General features: G+C 40.5%; 1 protein-coding gene and 1 long non-coding RNA gene across 5 annotated transcripts in view; one reads left to right on the top strand and one right to left on the bottom strand.

Annotated features, from left to right (window-relative positions):
• Nucleotides 1-17,489, top strand: part of LOC138761942 (uncharacterized) — a 64,336-nt gene extending 46,847 nt beyond the window's left edge. The window contains exon 3 of the long non-coding RNA XR_011356627.1: nucleotides 15,358-17,489. This is a non-coding gene — a long non-coding RNA (uncharacterized lncRNA). The remainder of the gene's footprint in view (nucleotides 1-15,357) is intronic.
• tnfaip6 (tumor necrosis factor, alpha-induced protein 6) overlaps nucleotides 1-21,313 on the bottom strand; it is a 92,100-nt gene that overhangs the window by 43,271 nt on the left and 27,516 nt on the right. For 2 of the 4 annotated variants that reach the window (XM_069934960.1, XM_069934961.1), the window contains exon 2: nucleotides 442-579. The exons of 1 other annotated variant lie outside the window; for it this stretch is intronic. In XM_069934960.1, the coding sequence (XP_069791061.1) occupies nucleotides 442-579 (138 nt within the window). Of the gene's footprint in view, nucleotides 1-441; nucleotides 580-7,015; nucleotides 7,273-21,313 lie in introns of those variants that run through there. One more of the 4 variants, XM_069934958.1, reaches the window with a different exon arrangement.

The following is a 21,313-nucleotide window of genomic DNA, read 5'->3' on the forward strand; positions in this document are numbered from 1 at the left end:
ATGAGAATTAATTTTGGCTCTGTAAACAGAGGCAGAAGGAAAAGAGAAGAGTGAGAGAGACACATCTAGAGGAAAGAAGACAGGGGATGAAAGGGGGGCGGGAGGTGGGGAGGGTTAATGGAAATCGGAGAAGCCGATGTTAATGCTAACTGGTTGGAGGGTGCCCAGACAGAGCCGAGGTACTCCACTAAGCAATCTCCCATCTGCACCCAGTCTCTCCGATGTATAGGAGACACAATGGGAGCACCGGATGCCGATTCACATGTGAAGTTGCTTCACTTTGAATGACTGTTTAGGGCCCCGAATTGTGGTTACTATTCTATCCCAAAAAGAGTGTCAGAATATTTGTATGTACATGGCTTGCTACTGTATAGGTTATTTCATTTTGTATCAGCACCATACCAATACTCTGTGTTAAAGAATGTCCACGTTCTTTCCTACCTATTCTCTGGGCAGCCATTAATTGATTATATGTTGCAAGGGAGCCACCTTCATGCTTGCAGAGCACTTTAGCTTTTTTTAAGGTGAGCTGGTATCTTCCTTTGCGTGACTCTCTGTGATAAACACCAGCAGCTTGTTCTGCAATTACATGAAAAATCGATTGTCAGTACAGTATCTACTCATTCTTTCAGACCACTTTCAATAATAGGGCATTAAAAGTCTTCCAATTTAAGCATTTGTTGATCTGGTGGTAGTAATGACACAACTCGAGAGGAGAGGTTAAAACAATAACTATTTACAGATTATTGGGAACTCTACATGGCGGCCAAACCATGCCTGGACTCCGCTGAACCACTGCCCTCCCAACTGGAGCCACGCATGATTACATGGGTGCCGAGTGACTGGTCTACATCCCCTTTCTTTAGTAACCCCAAACATAGACCCAAGTGTGGTGTCATGAGGGATGTTCCTTAGGTTAAGCAAATTGAGGAATATGCCATTTTTCTTGCTGTCAGACTTTTCCATGAGCTGTTTTTCACTTCGTACAGCTCTCTCAGCTAATCCATTGGACTGTAGGTATTCCGGACTGTTGGTGATGTGAGTGAGGTCCCACTCTGCTGCAAAGTCCTTCAATTTTTGGTTTGTAAACTGTCTGCCGTTGTCCGATAACAGGGTGTGTGGTGCTCCATGCACTGGGAAGTGTCTTTTCAACTTGGGTGATGATTGTTGTGGAAGTAGCATCACATATCAGCTCTATTTCATACCACCCTGAATATGATTCAACCAACACTAAGTATTGCTGACATTGCTACTCAAAAAATGTCAGTTGCCACAATTGACCAGGGTAAGTCTGGAATTGGTTAAAGCTGTAATGGTTCCTTCTGCTGCCATGACTCAGTGCTAGTGCACATCTTGGCCAATGTTCTTGGTCATCCCAGGTCAAAAAAACATTGTTCCTCACCTTCCGTTTTGTTGCCTCTGCACCCAAATGCCCTCTGCAGGATGTTGACATATGTTTTCTGAAACAAGTTGGGAATCACAGCTCTTTGGCCTTTCATTACGATCAGTTCCTTGATGAGCAGCTTGTCACAGAATAGGAAGTAGGGGTGTACTGCTTGTTTGGCCATCCGCCCTTGATGAAAGTGCCAAGGGTCTTTAAAGTAGCATCCTCTGCTGTGTGTCTCCTTAGCTCCTCCAGGTGAGACGAGGATATGTGAGTGACTGTCATTACGTCAAAATTGTCCTCCTCCTCAATTAGTTGGACAGGGGAACGAGACAGCTTGTCGGCTAGGTACATCTCTTTTCTGCATTTGTATACCAGGATGATACTGTATTTCTGAAGCCTGAGCATCATCCTTTGTAAACTTGCTGGTGCTGTGTGTATAGATGGACTTCTTCATTATCGTGACCAAGGGTTGGTGATCAGTCTCTATGGTCACTGGCTTACCACAGACGTAGTCATGAAACTTGGAACAGGCGAAAACCACCACCAACAATTCTTTTTCGATATCTGCATACCTGGTCTCTGTATCGGCGAGTGACCTCGAAGCATATGCCACTGGCTTTCCATCTTGCAAGTATGCCACACCGAGCCCATACTGCAAGGCATCACAGATCAGGATTACTGGCATTCAGACATCATAATACAACAAAACTGATGGGCATAACATGTGATTCTTTGACGTATCGAAAGCATTCTGTGGCTTTTCATGCCAAGTCCACTCCATGTCCTTGTGCGTATGTCATCTCAATGGGGCCGTGAGTTCACAAGTTTGGGATGAACTTGCCCAGGTAGTTAACCATACCAAGAAATCTCTGTAGGGCTGAAACTTCCCCTCACTGATTGCCTTTGTCTTCAAGGGGGTTGGCATTCAGGCCTTTCCTGGTAAAAACAGCCAACATAGCTGACCTGGTTCAGCCAGAAACTGCACTTGAGGGGGTTGGGCCTCAAGATCACCTTTCAGGCATGATCGAGCACTTTCTTTAAATTAGCATCATGTTCCTCTACATTCTTGCCATCCATGAATATGTCATCGACTATGATGGCCCCGGGATACCTTTCAAAAATCTGTTCCATGCATCTCTGGAACACTTCATTGGCTGAATTAATTCCAAATGGCATCCGCAGAAATTGGTACCGACCAAAACCAGTGCTGAATGTGGTCAGTAATGATGATTTATGGTTGAGCGTGATCAGCCAAAAGGAGTTCATGGCATCCAGGGCTGAGAATAGAGTTGTGCCAGCCATTTATGTAGCAACCTCTTGGATGCAGGGCTGTGTGGAGATCTCGCAGGTTAATGCATATCCGGGTTTCTTGCCCATCCTTCCTGTTGGTGGCTACCATGGAGGACACCCATTCGCTCAGCTCAGAAACTGGAGTAATTACACCCAACTCCTGCATTCTGTCCAGCTTGACCTTGACTTTGTCTTTCATGGCCACAAGAATGTGATACGCTGGATGAACTACAGTTCTTACTTCTCGATCAAGCCTTATGGAATATGTTACTGGCAACCTTCCAAGCTCGTCTAAGAAGAGATCACTGTATTCTGAGAAAACTTTATGTGACAAATCGTCTTTAGAGGAGCATTCTTGGTTAACATCTCTACTAAACAAGGTGAGTCCCGTGACTACACATACGCTTAGGCCAAGCAGAGGCAGAACATCCTCGTGGACAATGAAGAACATCAGTAAACGTTACTGTCCTTGTAGGTAGCATTGTAGCTTCACCATGCCAATAGTTTTGATTGTGCTGCCCCCATATGCCACTAGACTTGTTGACTTGATCCATGGCTTGATCTTTTACCCTTTTGTTAGTTGACTGAATGTCTACTCTGACATGGTGTTTCACTTGGATCCTGTGTCGATCTCGATTTTCGATGCCTTGCCATTGACCTTTATGGTTACAAAAGCTTCATTGTTTTCCCTAATCCGTGTCTCCGTTGAGTCCACTGTCATCCGCAATGCCAGCCCATTGACAAAATAGGTTTGTGCTTTCATGCTGTTCAGCATTTAGTTGGTCAATTGTCCTTCTAGGTCTGGGCCTAGTATTAATCTGCTACCTGGATTTGCAGCATCTTTTGAAATGGTTCCACTTTCTGCAGGCTCAACAGTGCTGGCCAAAAGCTGGACACGTTTCCTTTCTCACTGCATGGTCACCTCTGCAGTTATTGCACTCTTTAATGGATGATGATGTGGTTTTGTCTGGCTGGCTCTTCCTCCTAGTCTCCAGCCATTGTTTCTTTGAAGATCCCTCCTGGACTGCATGAACACTCAAGATAGGCTGCTGTGGAGAGGCTAATTTCTTGCTATTCTCCTCAGTCATTTCATAAATCAGACAGGTAGATATGGCCTTTGCTAACGTTAAATCACTATCGCGCAGGAGCACCTTCCTCATGCTGTCATTATAAATACCACAGACAAGCCTGTGTCTGATTAGATCCTCACAGACTGTTCCAAGGTTGCAGGTCTTCGCTTTTATCATTAAATTGCTGACGTACAAATTGATTGATTTGCCAGTCTTCTGACCTCTTGTATTAAATTTGTGCCTTTCATCGTGATATTCGTTTGTGGATTGCACATTTCGCTAAATTTCTTTTTCAAGCACTCAGGGTCCTCTCTTGATTCTGCCAGACTGAGAATAAACACCCCTTCACACACTTCACTTGCATAAATGAATGATCTCTCCCTCTCTATGGCTTCTGGACCCGCCAAATTTAATAAAATGTATGCTCTGGTGCAGGCAGGCTTCTCACTATGCACCACTGCGATAAATATATTGTACTCTTGTTTGAGAATATACCAGTTCTCAACAATGTTACCCTCGAAGATGAGTGGGTTGGGTCATCTGAACCCATCCGCCATGGCGACTGCTGAAGAGTGGTCCTGGTTCCTCACTTGCAAGTCAACTGGGAAGCCCCAAGCTTGAGCTTAGAACTGCAATCCTATTTTTTCCACCAATTTTGGGGATCTAAATATTACAGCCAAGACCAGCATTCATTGTCTGTTCCTAATTGTCCCTGAGAAGATGGTAGTGAGCTATTGTCTTGCTTACAATGCTACAGTCCTGGTAAAGTTACTCACACAGTATTAATGGAAAGGATAGATATAGAAGACTGGTTATATCTTTTATCAGTTCAGAGTGGCATTCAAATTAGAGTAGAACCTACTGATTCCCATGTACCTTCCACTTTTGGCCTTCTTGGTGATGGCAATCATAGATGTGTGGGGCATTGTTGGATTAGACTGGGAGAGTAATAACAGTACATTTTGTAGATGGTAGCCATGCAGCCACATTTGCAGCAGAAATGGGCTGCAATTGAGTAGGTGGATTTGTCCAGGATGGTTTTGAGCATCTCAAGAGCTATTGGTACTGCACTAATCCAGCAAAGTGAAAAGTAGCGCATCACTCTCTGAGGTATCCTTTGTATATGGTGGAAAGGACTTGTGTGTCAGGATATGAATCACCCACCAGAGAATACCCAGACTCTGAGTTGCTCTTGTAGCTAAGGCATTTATGTAGCCGGTGGAATTTCTGGAGAGCAGTAACTCTAAGGATATTGACAGTTAAGATGGACAGTTGCAATTTTGCTTCCCAAACACCTTTGGGTGTATTTTGTAGACTTTGGGCTGCTGATCACAAGAATCACCTTAAAATTGTCATATCACGTAACATTCTTTAGGTATTAATGATTAGCAAATATTCCAAACTTTAACCTTGTGAGGGAAAGCAGATGAAGATGGTTGGGCTTAGAGCACTGATCTGAGGAATTCTTGCCATGATGTGTCAGGCAGGAGGTGATTAATTAGACAACTTGATGAACCGACCATTAGAAAAGGACAGGAAAGCGATTGACTTGTTTACTTCATTTTATTATATTTTATCTAGGTTTAAAATTTCATCTTTCTTTGTTGAGATTGTAATTTTTAAACAAAATTAGTTCTTCATGATGAAATTCTCTCTGATCTTTATTTGATGGAAACGTAATGTTTTAGAAATATCCACTTATTTCTCTATGAAACATAATTGAGACTTTGCCTTCAGAATCCCAAACTCCACATTGTTCAAGGCAGTTAAAACCACATAACTTTTCAATCTCAGCTCGAAAATGAATCAATAAGCATTTCTAAGGATAGCATCTCCTACTAATTTGAAAAAGAGTAGTGTTTCACAACTTATGAAAAAAAGTTCAATAACATGCATACCAATTTTAAAAATCCAGATAAGTTAATGGATTGGATTTCTTTGTGTTGATATATTTGTATAAAGACATTTTAACTCATACAATACATTAGTGATTCTCAAAGTGGACTCTGTCCCACCCCCCTACTGTGGGCAGTGGAAAGATCCAAAGGGTAGTGAGGGAAAAGGAGACATTATGAACCTTCAGTCTTATTATTCTTCACTCTGCTGCAAATTTTACTGAAGAAGCCAGTGCAGTAATTTTCTGGCCAGATTCGGGGTGGCAGTAGTGAGCAACATAATCAGCCACAAGGCGTTCTCGTGGTTGCCATATTGAACTGGTGTCACTGCCCACTTTCAGTGCCACCACCACTAACTCCCCCTCTTAGCGCCGCCATTAACCTCCTGCTCAGCGCTGCTACCAACCCCCTCTCAGCACCGCCACCATCCCCTCTCAGTGCCGCCACCACCCCTCTCAGCGCCGCCACTAATCCCCCTCTCAGCGCCGCCACTAATCCCCCTCTCTGCGCCGCCACTAACCCCCCTCTCAGCGCTGCCACTAACCCCCCTCTTAGCACCACTACCCCCTTCTTAGCACCACCACTAACTCCCCACCCCACCACCATTGAATGGGGTGGGGCTTGCTCAGGATGTGGCCTGGAGGTCAAGGTGGCGGCATCCCAAAATAGTTTGGAAACCACTGCAATACAGGAATATAATTTTCTCCATATACCCTAAGGACAGTGTTCTATAATGCGTGGATTCATCATTGCAAAATAAACCTTGTATGTGAATGAGTGTATCACAGTTGTATCTGCCATTTATTGATATACATTTTCTAGCCTTAGGTTTGGAAATTTTTAGATTTTACCAAATATAAAAATATGATTCAATCTCCAAAATACAAACATTAATTGCTATTAGTTTAAATATTTATCTATGTCCCTTTAAAATAAGTCTATTGATATCCATTTCATTATCACCATCTTCTCCATCCCAGACACCCATTCCCCCCACCCCACCTCACTTCCATCCTCCACAGGCATAACAATATACTAATAAGATGACGTCTGTTGTCAATTAGTTCCGCTCTTGTTCAAATTACTCACATATAGGAAATTTGCAATGTAGAGAGAGAGAGAGAGAGAGAGAGATCATTGACTTTAAATACATTTAGGCACTTTAGAATACATTTTATAGTTTGCTCAGACTCAAAACCACAAAATGTTTTTGCAATCTGAGCAACATTATCTATTGTATCAAACAAGCAAAACACATGGTAATACCTAATTAAAACATAATTTCTGATTACATGCTCCAGAGAAAAAAAAGTTTATATTTTTTCTAAATGTAGAAAAGAAAAAGAAACATAAATGTATTGAAGTGATCTTACCTAACCAAATTGAATTGTGCAGTACTCCATTTTTTATCCCCCAGTTGATTGTTTCATGCCACAATAAAATGAAGAAAAAGATGGACAGAAACATGACTACAACAGTATTTCTAGGCTTATGTTCAAATAAATAGTCTTCCTGTAAGATATATATAGCTATTAGTGGACCATACTCTGTTTCACCATCTGGTTACCAGATGTCTTATTCGTAACTTCTTAATGGCTCTGAGATCATTGTGGTTGGTGAAATTCAATTTGCTGTTACTGAACAGCATATTAATTGGTATTCATTGTATGATAGTTTCACAGCAATGTTACATTACCATCTTAATTAAATTACTTTGGACATTGGGAAATAAATAATCAAGGTTGGGTTTTGTTCAGTACTGAGATTTTTCAATAGATTATTTAAGAGCTGTCTAAATGGAAAGCTGGGGGAGAGCAAGTGGTTGAAGGGAGGGGAAGAGAAAGGAGGAGAGGGGAGAGGGGGATGAGGCGGAGGGGGAGGATGAGGGGGGGAGAGAGAGAGAGCGATCATTGGTTTTAAATACATTTATGCATTTTAGAATACATTTTATAATTTGCTCAGACTCAAAACCACAAAATATTTTTTTGCAATCTGAGCAACATTATCTATTGTATCAAACAAGCAAAACACATGGTAATACCTAATTAAAACATAATTTCTGATTACATGCTCCAGAGAAAAAAAAAGTTTATATTTTTTTCTATGTAGAAAAGAAAAAGAAATGTAAATGTATCAAAGTGATCTTACCTAACCAAATTGAATTGTGCAGTACTCCATTTTTTATCCCCCAGTTGATTGTTTCATGCCACAATAAAATGAAGAAAAAGATGGACAGAAACATGACTACAACAGTACTTCTAGGCTTATGTTCACATAAATAGTGTTCCTGTAAGATATATATAGCTATTAGTGGACCATACTCTGTTTCACCATCTGGTTACCAGATGTCTTATTCGTAACTTCTTAATGGCTCTGAGATCATTGTGGTTGGTGAAATTCAATTTGCTGTTACTGAACAGCATATTAATTGGTATTCATTGTATGATAGTTTCACAGCAATGTTACATTACCATCTTAATTAAATTACTTTGGACATTGGGAAATAAATAATCAAGGTTGGGTTTTGTTCAGTACTGAGATTTTTCAATAGATTATTTAAGAGCTGTCTAAATGGAAAGCTGGGGGAGAGCAAGTGGTTGAAGGGAGGGGAAGAGAAAGGAGGAGAGGAGGATGAGGGGGAGGGGGAGGATGAGGGGGAGAGGGAGGATGAGGGGAGGGAGAGAGAGCGATCATTGGTTTTAAATACATTTATGCATTTTAGAATACATTTTATAGTTTGCTCAGACTCAAAACCACAAAATATTTTTTGAGAGGATACCACTTGAAATATTCCCCATGCCACTGGTGCTCTGTGATTAGTAAGGGATTGCTTAAGGTGGTATGTGAGTGAGAAGGGAGGATGAGGGGGAGAGGGAGGATGAGGGAGTGAGGGAGGATGAGGGGGAGAGGGAGGATGAGGGGGAGAGGGAGGATGAGTGGGGAGAGGGGGAGGAAAGGAAGTGGAGAAGGGGAGAGGGAGAGGAGGGAAGGGGAGAGGAGGAGAGAGGGAAGGAGGAGGAAGGGAAGAGGGCAAGGAGGGAGGGGCTTGGAAAGAAAGAAAGTGTGGAGGTGGGGAAGAGTGGAAGGGGTGGGGGAGTGTGGGGATGGGGAAAAGTACGGGGGAGTGGAAGAGGGCAGGAGGGAAGACAGCAGGGGAGAGTGGGCAGTTGGCTCTTTTTAATGCTATTTTTGCGCATCAACCAAAGGACATTGTGAAAAAGTATTCCATTGCTAAAACTGAAACCATATTGAAGAGGACCCTTATCTTGACAACATACAAAGTCAGAGTAATTACAGCAACTTAAATAAAACCAAAAGAATGCTGGAGTTGCAATGCAACCCCATATTAGACTAATTAAAAGGGCTGGCACTTCAACAGAGTCTTTTTTACCAGATCATAAATACTTTCTATATTCCCATTGTTGTAATTATAGAACACAAATATTGACCATCTGAAATAAAAGTTACTTCAATTGTTGTAATAAACTTTTATTTCACATTTTCATCACTTGAGTTTTATTTAATTCTTTTTTATTTCCTAATTCAATCAAGTCTGTTTTCACAATCACACGAGGTCTTTAAATTCATGATTGGATAACAAAGTGCAGTACAATATTTTGCTTAAAGAACTTGCAATGCCAGGGAAATCATAAATAGATATCTATGGAAATTAATCATTCTCATTTTTTTACCTCAGGTAGCCTCGAGTTTATTATTTTACAGACTGAATTATCAAAAACTGATGATGTCAATGCTTTAATTCACTTTAACTATATTTGGCTTGTCAATTTAATAAATCAATGTAAATGCTGAAAATTTGAACTAAAAACAGAATCTTAGAGAAATGTGGGAATAGGGAAAGTGTTTTGGATCTTTTCATTGGAAATGAAGATTATAAATTGAATAGTTTTCAAGTAAGTGTGGGGTGTTTGGTAAGAGATAGAACAAAAGCATAAGGATGGGTGAAGATGGAAGAAAAACTCAATACTTGATAAACTTGTCCCTATAATGGATCACCATGATAAACAACAGCCTACAGTATTTCCAATGGCTCCTGTGCTGCTCGGTTTGATAACTGGCACAGACTTGATGAGGCAAAGGGCTTGTTCCCATTCTCCCACAGCTTGAAGATGAATACAATTCCTTGCACAACAACCAGGAATAGGAAATAATGAGAAGACAAGGAAGGCTTTCAGTGGAAAGAACTATCCACCCAAGAACTCCACAGGGATTGTGCAGTCATAATTCAATGACTGTATGATCTAGGTGGAGATCCTGGATGGAAGGTCTTATTTCTTCTCACTCTTTTCCAAATAAGAGACCTCAAGCAAAAAACACAAACTTGATACACCATTTGCACTCTCATTATACAAAAAATGCAATGGCTTTGGAGTGATGTTTTTTTTCCCAAAAAATATCTGACATGAATGGAAAAGAGTTGTAAGAATATTTGTTAAGACTTTAAAAAATTCTAGACATTTGATTTGTGTCTCCATAAAACATTATAGTCTGTCTACTTCATTCTGCAAATGAATAATAGAAGATGATGATATCATTATGGACCATTTAAGCTCTTCACCATTGGTACAATTGAACCAATTTAGTTTCAAGGAGTATTTATTTGTTATTAATAGTGTTAGTGAGGTAAATGTAAAAGGATGTTTCTGATCATCAGTACAGGACCATTTCAATGGTGACCCGAGCCTTAACTGTACTCCTCACCACTGATGTTAGCAAGCATGCATCTCTTTTAACAAATTGGTGTTTGTCAAGTGAACATCATTGTCTGGTACAACATTGTATCAGAGTAATACCATGAGATAAAGAGTTTGTGAAGATATTCAGAATTAGCTTGCCTAGAGAAGGCAGAATGCAGTGTTTTAAGGGTGTTATTCAAGTTTAAGGTCCATGACAGTAGTGTTGTGCAGGGATTGGTGCTGGAACATCTATTGTTTGTGATTGTTATATACACACATATACATGCATGTACACATACACATACATATACCTTATATATAGTGTTAATATATATATATATATATATATAGGGAGAGAGAGAGAAAGAGAGAGAAAGAGAGATAGATATATATTATATTTATACACATACACACACATGATGAAAAAAATTGATGGGTGAGATATTAAGTTTACAGATGAAATAAAGATTGGTAGAAGTAAAACACGAAAATCTGCAGACACTGTGGTTGAAGTAAAAGCACAAAGCTGTAGACACTCAGCAGGTCAAGCAGTGTCCTTTATAATAGCAAAGTTAAAAATACATAACAGACATTTCGAGCCTGAGTCCTTCATCAAGGTATGGAAAAATGTTGGAAGGCGTCCAAACAAAAGAGCAGAGTGGGAGAGGTAGTCTCAAAGGGAGGAGGTAATATGAGGAGAAGGGAGGGAGGGGACAACAGCAGTCAAGGGGAGGAGGGATGCCTGGGGGAAGGGAGGATGGAGAACTGGAAAGGGGAGAGGGGGAAGAGGAGAGCAGGTTAGCAGAAACTGGAAAGGTTGATATTAATGCCATCTGCCAAGATGTAAAATCAGGTGTTGTTCCTCCAACTTGCAGGTGGTCTTGGTGGAATAAGGCCATTGGCAGACATGTGAGTGTGACGCAGAACTGAAATGGTTGACTACTGAGAGATCTCTGTCACTGGATGGAATGAAGGTGTCCAGTGAACTGATCTCCTAATCTGCACCCAGTCTGTCTGATGTAGAGAAGGCCACAAAGGGAGGACTAGATGCAGTAAATCAGTCCTGCAGATACAAAAGTACACCTGCTGAGTTTCTCCAGCTTTGTGTTTTTACTTAAAGATTGGTAGTGTTATGGATGGTATAAAGCAGTGGTTCTCAACCTTTTTCTTTCCACTCACATACCACTTGAAGTATTCCCCATGCCACTGGTGCTCTGTGAATAGTAAGGGATTGTTTAAGGTGGTATATGAGTGGGAAGGGAAAGTTGAGCATCACTGCTCTAGAACCAATTGTTACTGAAATATTTGGTTTGAGAGAAATTGTCATTGGCCCATTTCCTTTGGAGTTATGAAATCATGTACATAAAGAGTCAATTAGGTATGATTAAAACAGTGGTTTTCACACTTTTTCTTTCCACCCACATACCACCTTAAGCAATCCCTTACACAGAGCACCTATAACATAGGGAATACTTAAAGTGGTATGTGAGTGGAAAGAAAAAGGTTGAGAACCACTGTTATAAAGTATATCTAAGTGTACAAAAGAATATAGATCAGTTATAGATGGGTGCAAAGAAATGGCAGATGCAGTTTAATTCAGACAAGTATGATGTAATCAGATAGTTAATGACAAGGGTCTTAAAAGCATTGATGTGCAGAAGGATATGGGTGTTCGTCAATAGTTCCTTGAAGATGGCCATGAAAGTAGATGGGGTGGTAAAGAGGCAAATGACATGTCGACTTTTATTGAGCAGATTACCAAGTACAAGAGTAAAGAAGTCAAATATCTAATTTTTAAAACCTCGGTTAGGTTCCACTTGGAGTATTTTGTGCATTCTGGAAGGGTATGGAAGCTTTGGAAAGGTTACAGAATAAATATAGCAGGATACTGCCTAGATGAGATAGTATGAGCTATGGGAAAAGGTTAGACAAACTTGGGTCAATTTTTTCAGGAGTCTCAGAGATTGAGGAGAGACTTGATGGAAGTTTATAAAATTATTGGAGGAAGAGATATGGTAGACATTCAGAATCTTTTCCTCAGGTAAAATTATAGCGATGGAGGATGTTTACAGGAAGTGTGTTGGGCAAGTCTTGTTTGGAGAGTCTGGTAAGCGCCTTGAACAGACTGCCAGGATAATGGTGGTAGCAGATATGATGGCACCATTTAAGAGGATTCTAGATAGACAGATTAATGTGTAAGAAATGCAGGGGATGTGTATCATGTGCAAGCAGCAGAGCTATAGTTTAATTTGTGCATCGTGTTTGATGCAGGCGTTATGGGCTCAATGGCCTGGTTATGTGCTGCACTGTTCTACATTCTATGTACTTTTAGTTTTAGATTGGAATAAGGTGTTCTGATCGACCTTATTGCTCGGTGTGACAGATTATGTTACATTTTATATTGTGTGTGTTTGTGTATATATACTGACAAAAGGCAAAGGAGGAAAAACCCAACACCCAACCCCAACCAACCAATTTTCCCCTGCAGCCGCTGCAACCGTGTCTGCCTGTCCCGCATCGGACTTATCAGCCACAAACGAGCCTGCAGCTGACGTGGACTTTTACCCCCTCCATAAATCTTCGTCCGCGAAGCCAAGCCAAAGAATAAGAATATATATATATATATGTGTATAATATATGTTTTAAAAGGAGATAAATTGTGTGGGTTTTTTTTAGTGTAGGGCACATACAAACATTTCAAAACAGATCTAATTTAAAATATTGGGACTCTGCTCAAGCCAGACACTCCAGGCTCCGAGTGCCTTTACAAAAACTTTGAAGAATGCCTATAAGGACTTCACAAGTAGGTGTTAATGGACATGCTGTGCAATAATAGATTATTGTTTTGTAAAGCAACAGATGAACAAACTCATAAAATTGGGTCCAGTGCTGCAGACTGAGTGCAGTTTGCTGTTCAAGGAGGTTCATGTGGTTTAGAGTGTGAGAGAGTGAATTCAGTTCTACAGTTCAGCAGCTGCAGCTGGGACTGGAACAGGACAAGCTGGTAAGCTTATGGAAAAAAAAAACATTTTGAAGACATGTTGTGTGTTCTTTCTTCAGCCTGGTCAAAGCCCTTGTGGTCTGTACAAGAGGAGACAATTGGCTGTATAATGTTTCAATTGAAATAAGGGAAACAGAAAAGGAACTCTGTGGTGACCTGAAAGAAAAACCTACCAAACCTGTTTCCTCAATCAAAAATCTAATTTTTTTTAAATTAAAGTTTGCATTTGTATAAAATTATAATTTTACATTTAACTTTTAAATGTAATACTTATAGAACCTTTTGTATATATTGTATTTCTCCTCAGCCTGTCAACAAATATAATGAGCATGCATTTATTATTAATTGCTCTGATATGGAGTAGCAGAGCTTCTCATTGAGTTTCTTCAGTCTTTGTGGAGAGGCTCCTTCCAAATGGTAGGAGATGAATGTATTAGAGGATTTAAACCATGTTTTTCACTTTTGCAGCCTTTGCTTCTGCAAGGCTGAGAATCTGCTTGTTTTTTAGAATCAGCAGACATAAGCTAAATTCCACCGAGGGGCCAGAGATGCAATTATCTGACGAAAGGACATTTGTGTACCAAGAACATTTAATGTTCCTGCCTGTTTTGGTCACAGATTGTCAGAGGCCTAGCCTTGACGCAATGTTTTGGTTACAGACTGTCAGAGGCCTAGCCTTGACGCAAAATAAACCATTTATTCAAAGTGATAAGCTACGAGTAAACAATTTTTGGGTAATATAAGCCATGGTCCTGCTGCTGAAGTGGGAGACTCTCCGAGAGGTGGCAACATCTCTCGGCAAGAAGAACAACTTCTAGAGTCCAGCCAATGTCCCGGTCGGTGGAGGTGGAGAAGCTGCTACCAGCGCCCAGACAACCTACTACAAGTGTGCAGTCATTGCCTCGCTTCGGCAGTTGGGACCAGTCCAGGCGTTGATAAGTATAATTGGGAAGGGGTTGCATATTGTAGTTTGATCTCAGCTTTAGAATTTGTAATGAAGATTTGCATAAACTGTGCATCTATTTTCTTTCGGTAGCTCAAACACTGTGACCAATCTAAAACGAACTAAGTGAGAGGTACAAGTTTACCCAGGACAATAAAAAATATCAGAAATTTGATTTATCATCAACAGATGATATCTGTTGTTGAAGATGGCCATGAAAGTAGATGGGGTGGTAAAGAGGCAAATGACATGTCGACTTTTATTGATCAGATTACCGAGTACAAGAGTAAAGAAGTCAAATTTCTAATTTTTAAAACCTCGGTTAGGTTCCACTTGGAGTATTTTGTGCATTCTGGAAGGGTATGGAAGCTTTGGAAAGGTTACAGAATAAATATAGCAGGATACTGCCTAGATGAGATAGTATGAGCTATGGGAAGAGGTTAGACAAACTTGGGTAATAAAAGATAATGAAGATTTATCATCAATACTGAATGGCTCAACAGTTACGTTATTTTCATAGTTTTGTTCCTCCTCACATGATGTGGCTGCTGCAGTTCGGTTCAATACAGATCACATCCAAATGGAGAACTTATAGAAAATTGGTTCTGATATTATGTTGCATGGTGGCAGTAGTGAATAGGAAGATTAATTATAGTGGTGCCAGCCAAAATAATTGCAGTCTTGGATGGTGTAAATTTCTCATGTTTCTTCAGTTGCATACCCTTAAGGCAAAAACATGGAAAACCAAAAGTGGACAATCCATTGATTATTGGAGGAAATCAGAGTGGAGGGGATGAGCAACTTTAAACTCCTGGAAGCCACCATCTTGGTGGACTTTTCCAGGACACATCATAGTAATGCCATTGTGAAGAAAGCACATCAGCACCTCTACTTCCTCAGGAGGTTCAGTAGGTCATTGGAAACCTTGTAAAACTTTTACAGATGTGCAGTGGAAAGTGTACTGATGGCCTGGTATGGTGCACCAATAGCTCCAAGCAAAAAGCCCTGCAAAAGGTAGTTGTGATGTTCTTTTTATTGCAATAAAGAAACTTGTTTTTTTTTAAAAACAATTAGGTTTATTAACTAAAGCAAATGGCACTAAGACAGAACACCCACAGACCAAACATCATATGGAGGCATCTATCCTGAATCGACCCAAGATGCAACAGCATTCCCAAGATGCAACATTCCATCTCTGATTCCTCCTGGTGGTAGCACTCTATAACTACAGTAGTGGACACAGCCCAGTACATCACAGGTAAAACTCTACCCACCATCAAGAAAATCTGTATACAATGTTGCCATCAGAGAGCAACGCCAATTATCAAGGATCCACACCACTCAGAACATGCTCTGTTCTCACGGCTGCCATCAGGAAGGAGGTACAGATGCCACAAGACTTATGCTCTCATGTTCAGGAATACCGTTCAACCATGACACTTCTGAACAAAAGACTCATTTAAGGACTCATACTTTGTTCATTAGTTATTACTGAATATTTATATTTCTGTATTTGCACAGTTTGTTTACATTTTTGTTAACATTTCTTTCTTCTTGAATACAGTTTATACCTACCTATAATTAGAAATCCTGCCCGGCCCATAGGAAAAATCTGAGTTGTACAGTGCCTCCATAATGTTTGGAACAAAGACATGTTTTTCCTTTATCTGCCTGTGCTCCATAGTTTTGAATTTGTTAAAAAAACAATTCACATAAAATTGAAGTGCACATTCAAGATTATTTGCATACATTTTCATTTTCCCACATCAAATTACAGCACTTTTTAATACATAGTCCCCTCATTTCAGGGCACCATAATGATTGGGACATTTGGCTTCACAGGAGTTTGTGATTACTCAGGCATGTTTCATTGCTTCATTAGTGCAGGTAGAAGAGAGCTAGGCTTGCTTCATAGCTTTTGGTCACCTTTGGAATCTGTAGTTGCCAAAACCTTAGGATGACAAAAATCATCAGTTTACAACATCATTAAGAAGAAAGAGTATACGAATGTGAGCTCAGCAATCACAAAGAGACTGGTATTTTATGTATATAGGAGACTATATGTAAAGAATGCTCTGATTTCTACATGGTCAAACCAAGATGAACACAAATTAACCTTGAATAAAATCTGGAATGTGCACTTTAATTACATGTGAATTGTTTGATTACAAATTTAAAACAGTGGAGCACAAGGGCAAATAAAGGAAAAAGGTGCATTTGTCCCAAACATTCAAGTACTCTGACAATAAATTAGAACATTCGACTTTGAATTTACTTTGTGCCTTGAGTTTGTATCACAATGAAAGATTCATTAATAAAAATTGACAAGCTGAATGGAGATACTGTATTAGGACAGATAAGCAAATACCTCAAAAAATTAGATATTAAAGATTATTTTTTATGGTTTGAGAGTGCCCAAATGGTTTAATGAATTCTCTGTTGAAAAAGGCATACAGTCATTATGATAGTGTCATAATTGTGCAAACATCTGTGGAAGATTATAAAAATAGTGATGTCAGAGGAAATCTCAGAAAGCACAAAAGCAATTGAAACAAGTAGTAATAGTGAATTTTACAAGTGGAAGAGCTGCCAGATTGGGATCTCATATTCATCAGTAAGCAGACAGATAAATGGAATTTGGAGCAAGTTAGCATTTGTTCAAGTTTATAGAGGATACAATGTTGTAGTTTTCTTCAAGAAGGCAAATATTCATTGCAGCTCATGTGCCAAAGCTAGAGTCAAGACAAATGATCCTCTGGAGGCAGACTCCGTACAAGTCATCCTTAGAGAAATTACTGGGAATTATCCAGTGGATATTATTATGACCCCATGAACCAATACAGATCCTTCTGAGCATGTGTATTGGAGGATTTAAACCATGTTTTTTGCTTCAGCTTTAAATCATGTTTTTTGCTCCTGCAAGGCTGAGAATCAGTAACCTGCTTGAGTCTCAGCAGACACAAGCTAAATTCCACCATGGGGCCCAGAGATGCAGTTATCTGACAAAAAGACATCTTTGTACCAAGAACATTTAATCTTCCTGCTTGTTTTGGTCAGTCTTTCAGGCAGAGACCTAACCTTGATGCAAAATAAACCATTGTATTCAAAGTGATAAGCTGAAAGTTGTGTTATTCGATAGAAGCCTAGGCATGCTAGCTTGCTTGCTTATCTTTCTTACTGTGCTGGGAATAGGTGCTTGGGTAAGCAGTTTTTGGGTAATATAAGTCACGGTCCCACTGCTGAAGTCTGAGACTCTCCGAGAGGTGGCAACATCTCTCAGCAAGAAGAAGAACTTCTAGAGTCCAGCCAACGTCCCGGTCGGGGGAGGTGGAGAAGCTGCTACCAGCGCCCCGACAACCTACTACAAGTGTGCGGTCGTTGCCCCGCTTCGGCAGTTGGGACAAGTCCAGGCGTTGATAAGTATAATTGGGAAGGGGTTGCATATTGTAGTTTGAAATCAGCTTTAGAATTTGTAATGAAGATTTGTATAAACTGAAGTGCTCTCGGTGTGTGTGTCTATTTTCTTTCGGTAGCTCAAACACTGTGACCAATCTAAAACAAACAAAGTGAGAGGTACAAGTTTACCCAGGACAGCATGGAAACAGGCCCTTTGGCCTAACTTATCTATGCCAACCAAAAAGCCCCATGACACATCCCACATGCCTGCATTTGGCCCATATCCCTCCAAAATGAACCTATTCTCTTCGCACAGCAAACCCTGACCCAATACTCTTACTTGCCACAGCTGGAACACACAGTCTTTAGCCGGGCAACGAGATCAGAGATGCTGGCTCTTGCCGCAGAAAGAGCACTCCCTAGCACAGGAAACAGCAGCCGTTAGGGCTGGGGTAGCAGGAGTAGCCGGTCCTTGGAAGGAGTCACCTAGATGAGCGAACTCGCTGGCTTCAAGGTAGTCGTTCGAGCTTGGCCTGTTCCAATGATTTGGCCAGTTCAACATGGCTAGCTAGGTCCTTCTTACCTGACTCAAGTAGTTGCTGCCTCATCTACCTCAAGTGTCCCGGATCTGTTGTTCTTAACGAACGCAGCCAGTAGCCACTTTGTACCTGCATTTTTTGGCAAGCATCTACAGATCCAGCAGGTAGTCATTGATAGTCTCTCCTGGCCATTGGTGACATAGAACGAGTCACTGCCTCACTAGGACCACATTTTGCAACTTCAGGTACTGAGTCTTCAATGCCTCATTGGCAGCATCATATGTAATGCAGTCGCTGATGACTGCATATCCTTTCGTTCCTACCCTCAAAATGAGCGTGGGGCCTCCTGAGTTAATTGGTGTTGAAGATGTCTCTGGTCATGTTCAGGTAGGCCTGGAAGAGTCTAGCCAGTAGTTGAACTCCTCAGCAACATCGAGGGACAGAGGGCCTATCAGCAGCGTACCTGGCTGGAGTAGCGCCTCCATCATTTAGGGAATAAGCTAATAAAATTGTAGCTTGAATATAAACTCTCACAACTGGAGGGAGAACAAATGCTTTTAATTATGGGTTGGGTCTCACAGTAGTCTTTGGAAGGGTTCTGGGTTTAGGCAGAAAACCAGGGTTATATGTGAGCAGATGGGGCTGAGCTGGGAGGCGGAGTCAGCCATCAGCACAACACACTATCAGTGAATCCCAGTTCACTGCACCTACTCTGTGAAAAAGGTTCTGAACATTCACCCAATCTATTCCTCTGAGAAGCAGTCTTGTTTCCTTCCCTCATCATTGCACCATCCTTAAGCAGCATTTCCACCCACACCTTGCATTACAGTGTTATACATCTCTTTAAAGCCAGGCTTCTCAAAATCCAATGGTGAGGCTGAATGTTGGCAAGATCATGCAGTAGACCACACAAAACCACCATAATTGATATCATACCAGATTACATGACAATAGGAACCTCATTATGGAAATCTATGATCTTTGTGGGACATACACAATTAGTGCTAGGATTACAATGTCTTTAAAAGGTAGAACAATTGCCAGGCCCTTCCTACTCCAAGTCATGTTCAGATTCCATACACCATTTAACCATTTACAGCACAGAAACAGGCCAGTTTGGCCCTACTAGTCCGTGCCGAACATCTTCTCCCACCTAGTCCCACTGATTCATATTTGACACATAACCCTCCACACTTCTCCTGTCCATAAACCTATCCAACCTTTCCTTGAATATTAACATCAATCTCACTTCTACCACCACTTCCAGAAGTTTATTCCATACCCCCACCACCCTCTGTGTGAAGGAATTCCCCCTTATGTTTCCCTTACACTTTTCCCCTTTTACTCTCAATCCATGTCCTCTTGCTTGAATCTCCCCCACTCTCAGTGGAAAAAGCTTACCCACGTCAACTCTATCTATCCCCTTATAATTTTGAATACCTCTATTAAATCATCCCTCATTTTTCTACACTCCAGAGAATAAAGTCCCAGCCTGCTCAACCTGTAACTCAAACCTTGAAACTCTGGCAACATTCTCGTAAACTTCCTCTGCATTCTCTATACTGTTTATATCCTTCCTGTAATTTGGCAACCAAAACTGCACACAATATTCCAAATTTGGCCTCACCAATGCCTTATACAATTTCAACGTAACGTAACATCCCACCTCCTGTGTTCTATACTCTGATTTATGAAAGCCGCATACCATTGTTGAATCCATTTCACTACATCATTAATACCTAATGCTTCCACCTTCCATACTAACCTCTTACGTGGAACCTTAAAGACCTTACTAAAGTCCAAATAGACAACATCCATCGCCTTCCCCATATTAACCTTTTTAGTAACCTCCTCGAAAAACTCTACAAGATATTTTAGACATGATCTACCACGTACAAAACCATGCTGACTACTCCGAATCAATCCCTGTTTTTCCAAATATTTGTATATACCATATCCAAGAACACTTTCCATTAATTTACCCACCACCGATGTCAGACTTACAGGCCTATAATTACTAGGTCTACTTTTGGATCATTTTTTGAATAGCGGAACCGCATGAGCCAGTGACATATTAAATATTTCTGTCAACGCCCCCACTATTTGCTCGCTAACCTCCCTCAGGGTCCTAGTGAATATTTTGTCATGATCTAGAGATATATCCATCTTGATCTTTTTCAATATAGCCAACACTTCCTTCTCATTAATTCTTATATTATCCATGAGCTCCCTACCATATTTCTTCACTTCATCTGACTCCATATTATTTTCCTTAGTGAATACTGAAGAAAAAAAATCATTTAAAATTTCACCCATCTCCTCTGGCTTCTCACAGAGCCCCCCATCTTCAAGGGATCCAATTGTATCCCTCACCATTCTTTTACTTTTAATGCACCTATAGAACCATTTTGCATTTATTTTTATTTTTCCTGCCAAAGCAGCTTCATATCTCCTTTTAACCTTTAACTTCTTGTTTTTTTTTAAATTCTTCTCATATTCCTCAAGTAGTCCATTCCTTGTTGTTTATACCAGTTATACACATCCCTCCTCCTCCAAACCAAGTTCCCAATATCTTTTCAAAACCAAGGCTCCCTACAGTCTTTAACCTTTCCTTTAATCCTCACGGGGGCATACCACTCTGTACACTCAGAACTTCTCCTTTGAATATCTTCCATTTATCAGCTACATTTTTCCCAATCCACACCCTCCAAATCTTTTCTCATCCCCTCGAAATTTACTTTCTTCCAATCAAGAATCTCAATCTTTGGCCCACCTCTATTCTTTTCCATTACTAACCCAGAACTAATTGTATTGTGATCACTAGACCCAAAGTGTTCCCCAACACAAACCTCGGTCACCTAACCTATCTCATTCCCTAATAGTAGATCCACTACTACCCCCTCACGTCAGTTATTCTACATATTGATTCAAAAAACTTTCCTGAACACACTTAAACTCTACCCCATCCAGCCCTCTTACTATATGGGCGTTCCAGTTAATATTCGGAAAGTTGAAATCTCCCACAATTACCACCTTGTGTTTATTAAGCATATATGCACTCTCCTTACAAATTTGCTTCTTTAATTCCCTCAGCC

Source organism: Narcine bancroftii, chromosome 4 (genome assembly GCF_036971445.1).
Source record: "Narcine bancroftii isolate sNarBan1 chromosome 4, sNarBan1.hap1, whole genome shotgun sequence".
NCBI lineage: Eukaryota > Metazoa > Chordata > Chondrichthyes > Torpediniformes > Narcinidae > Narcine > Narcine bancroftii.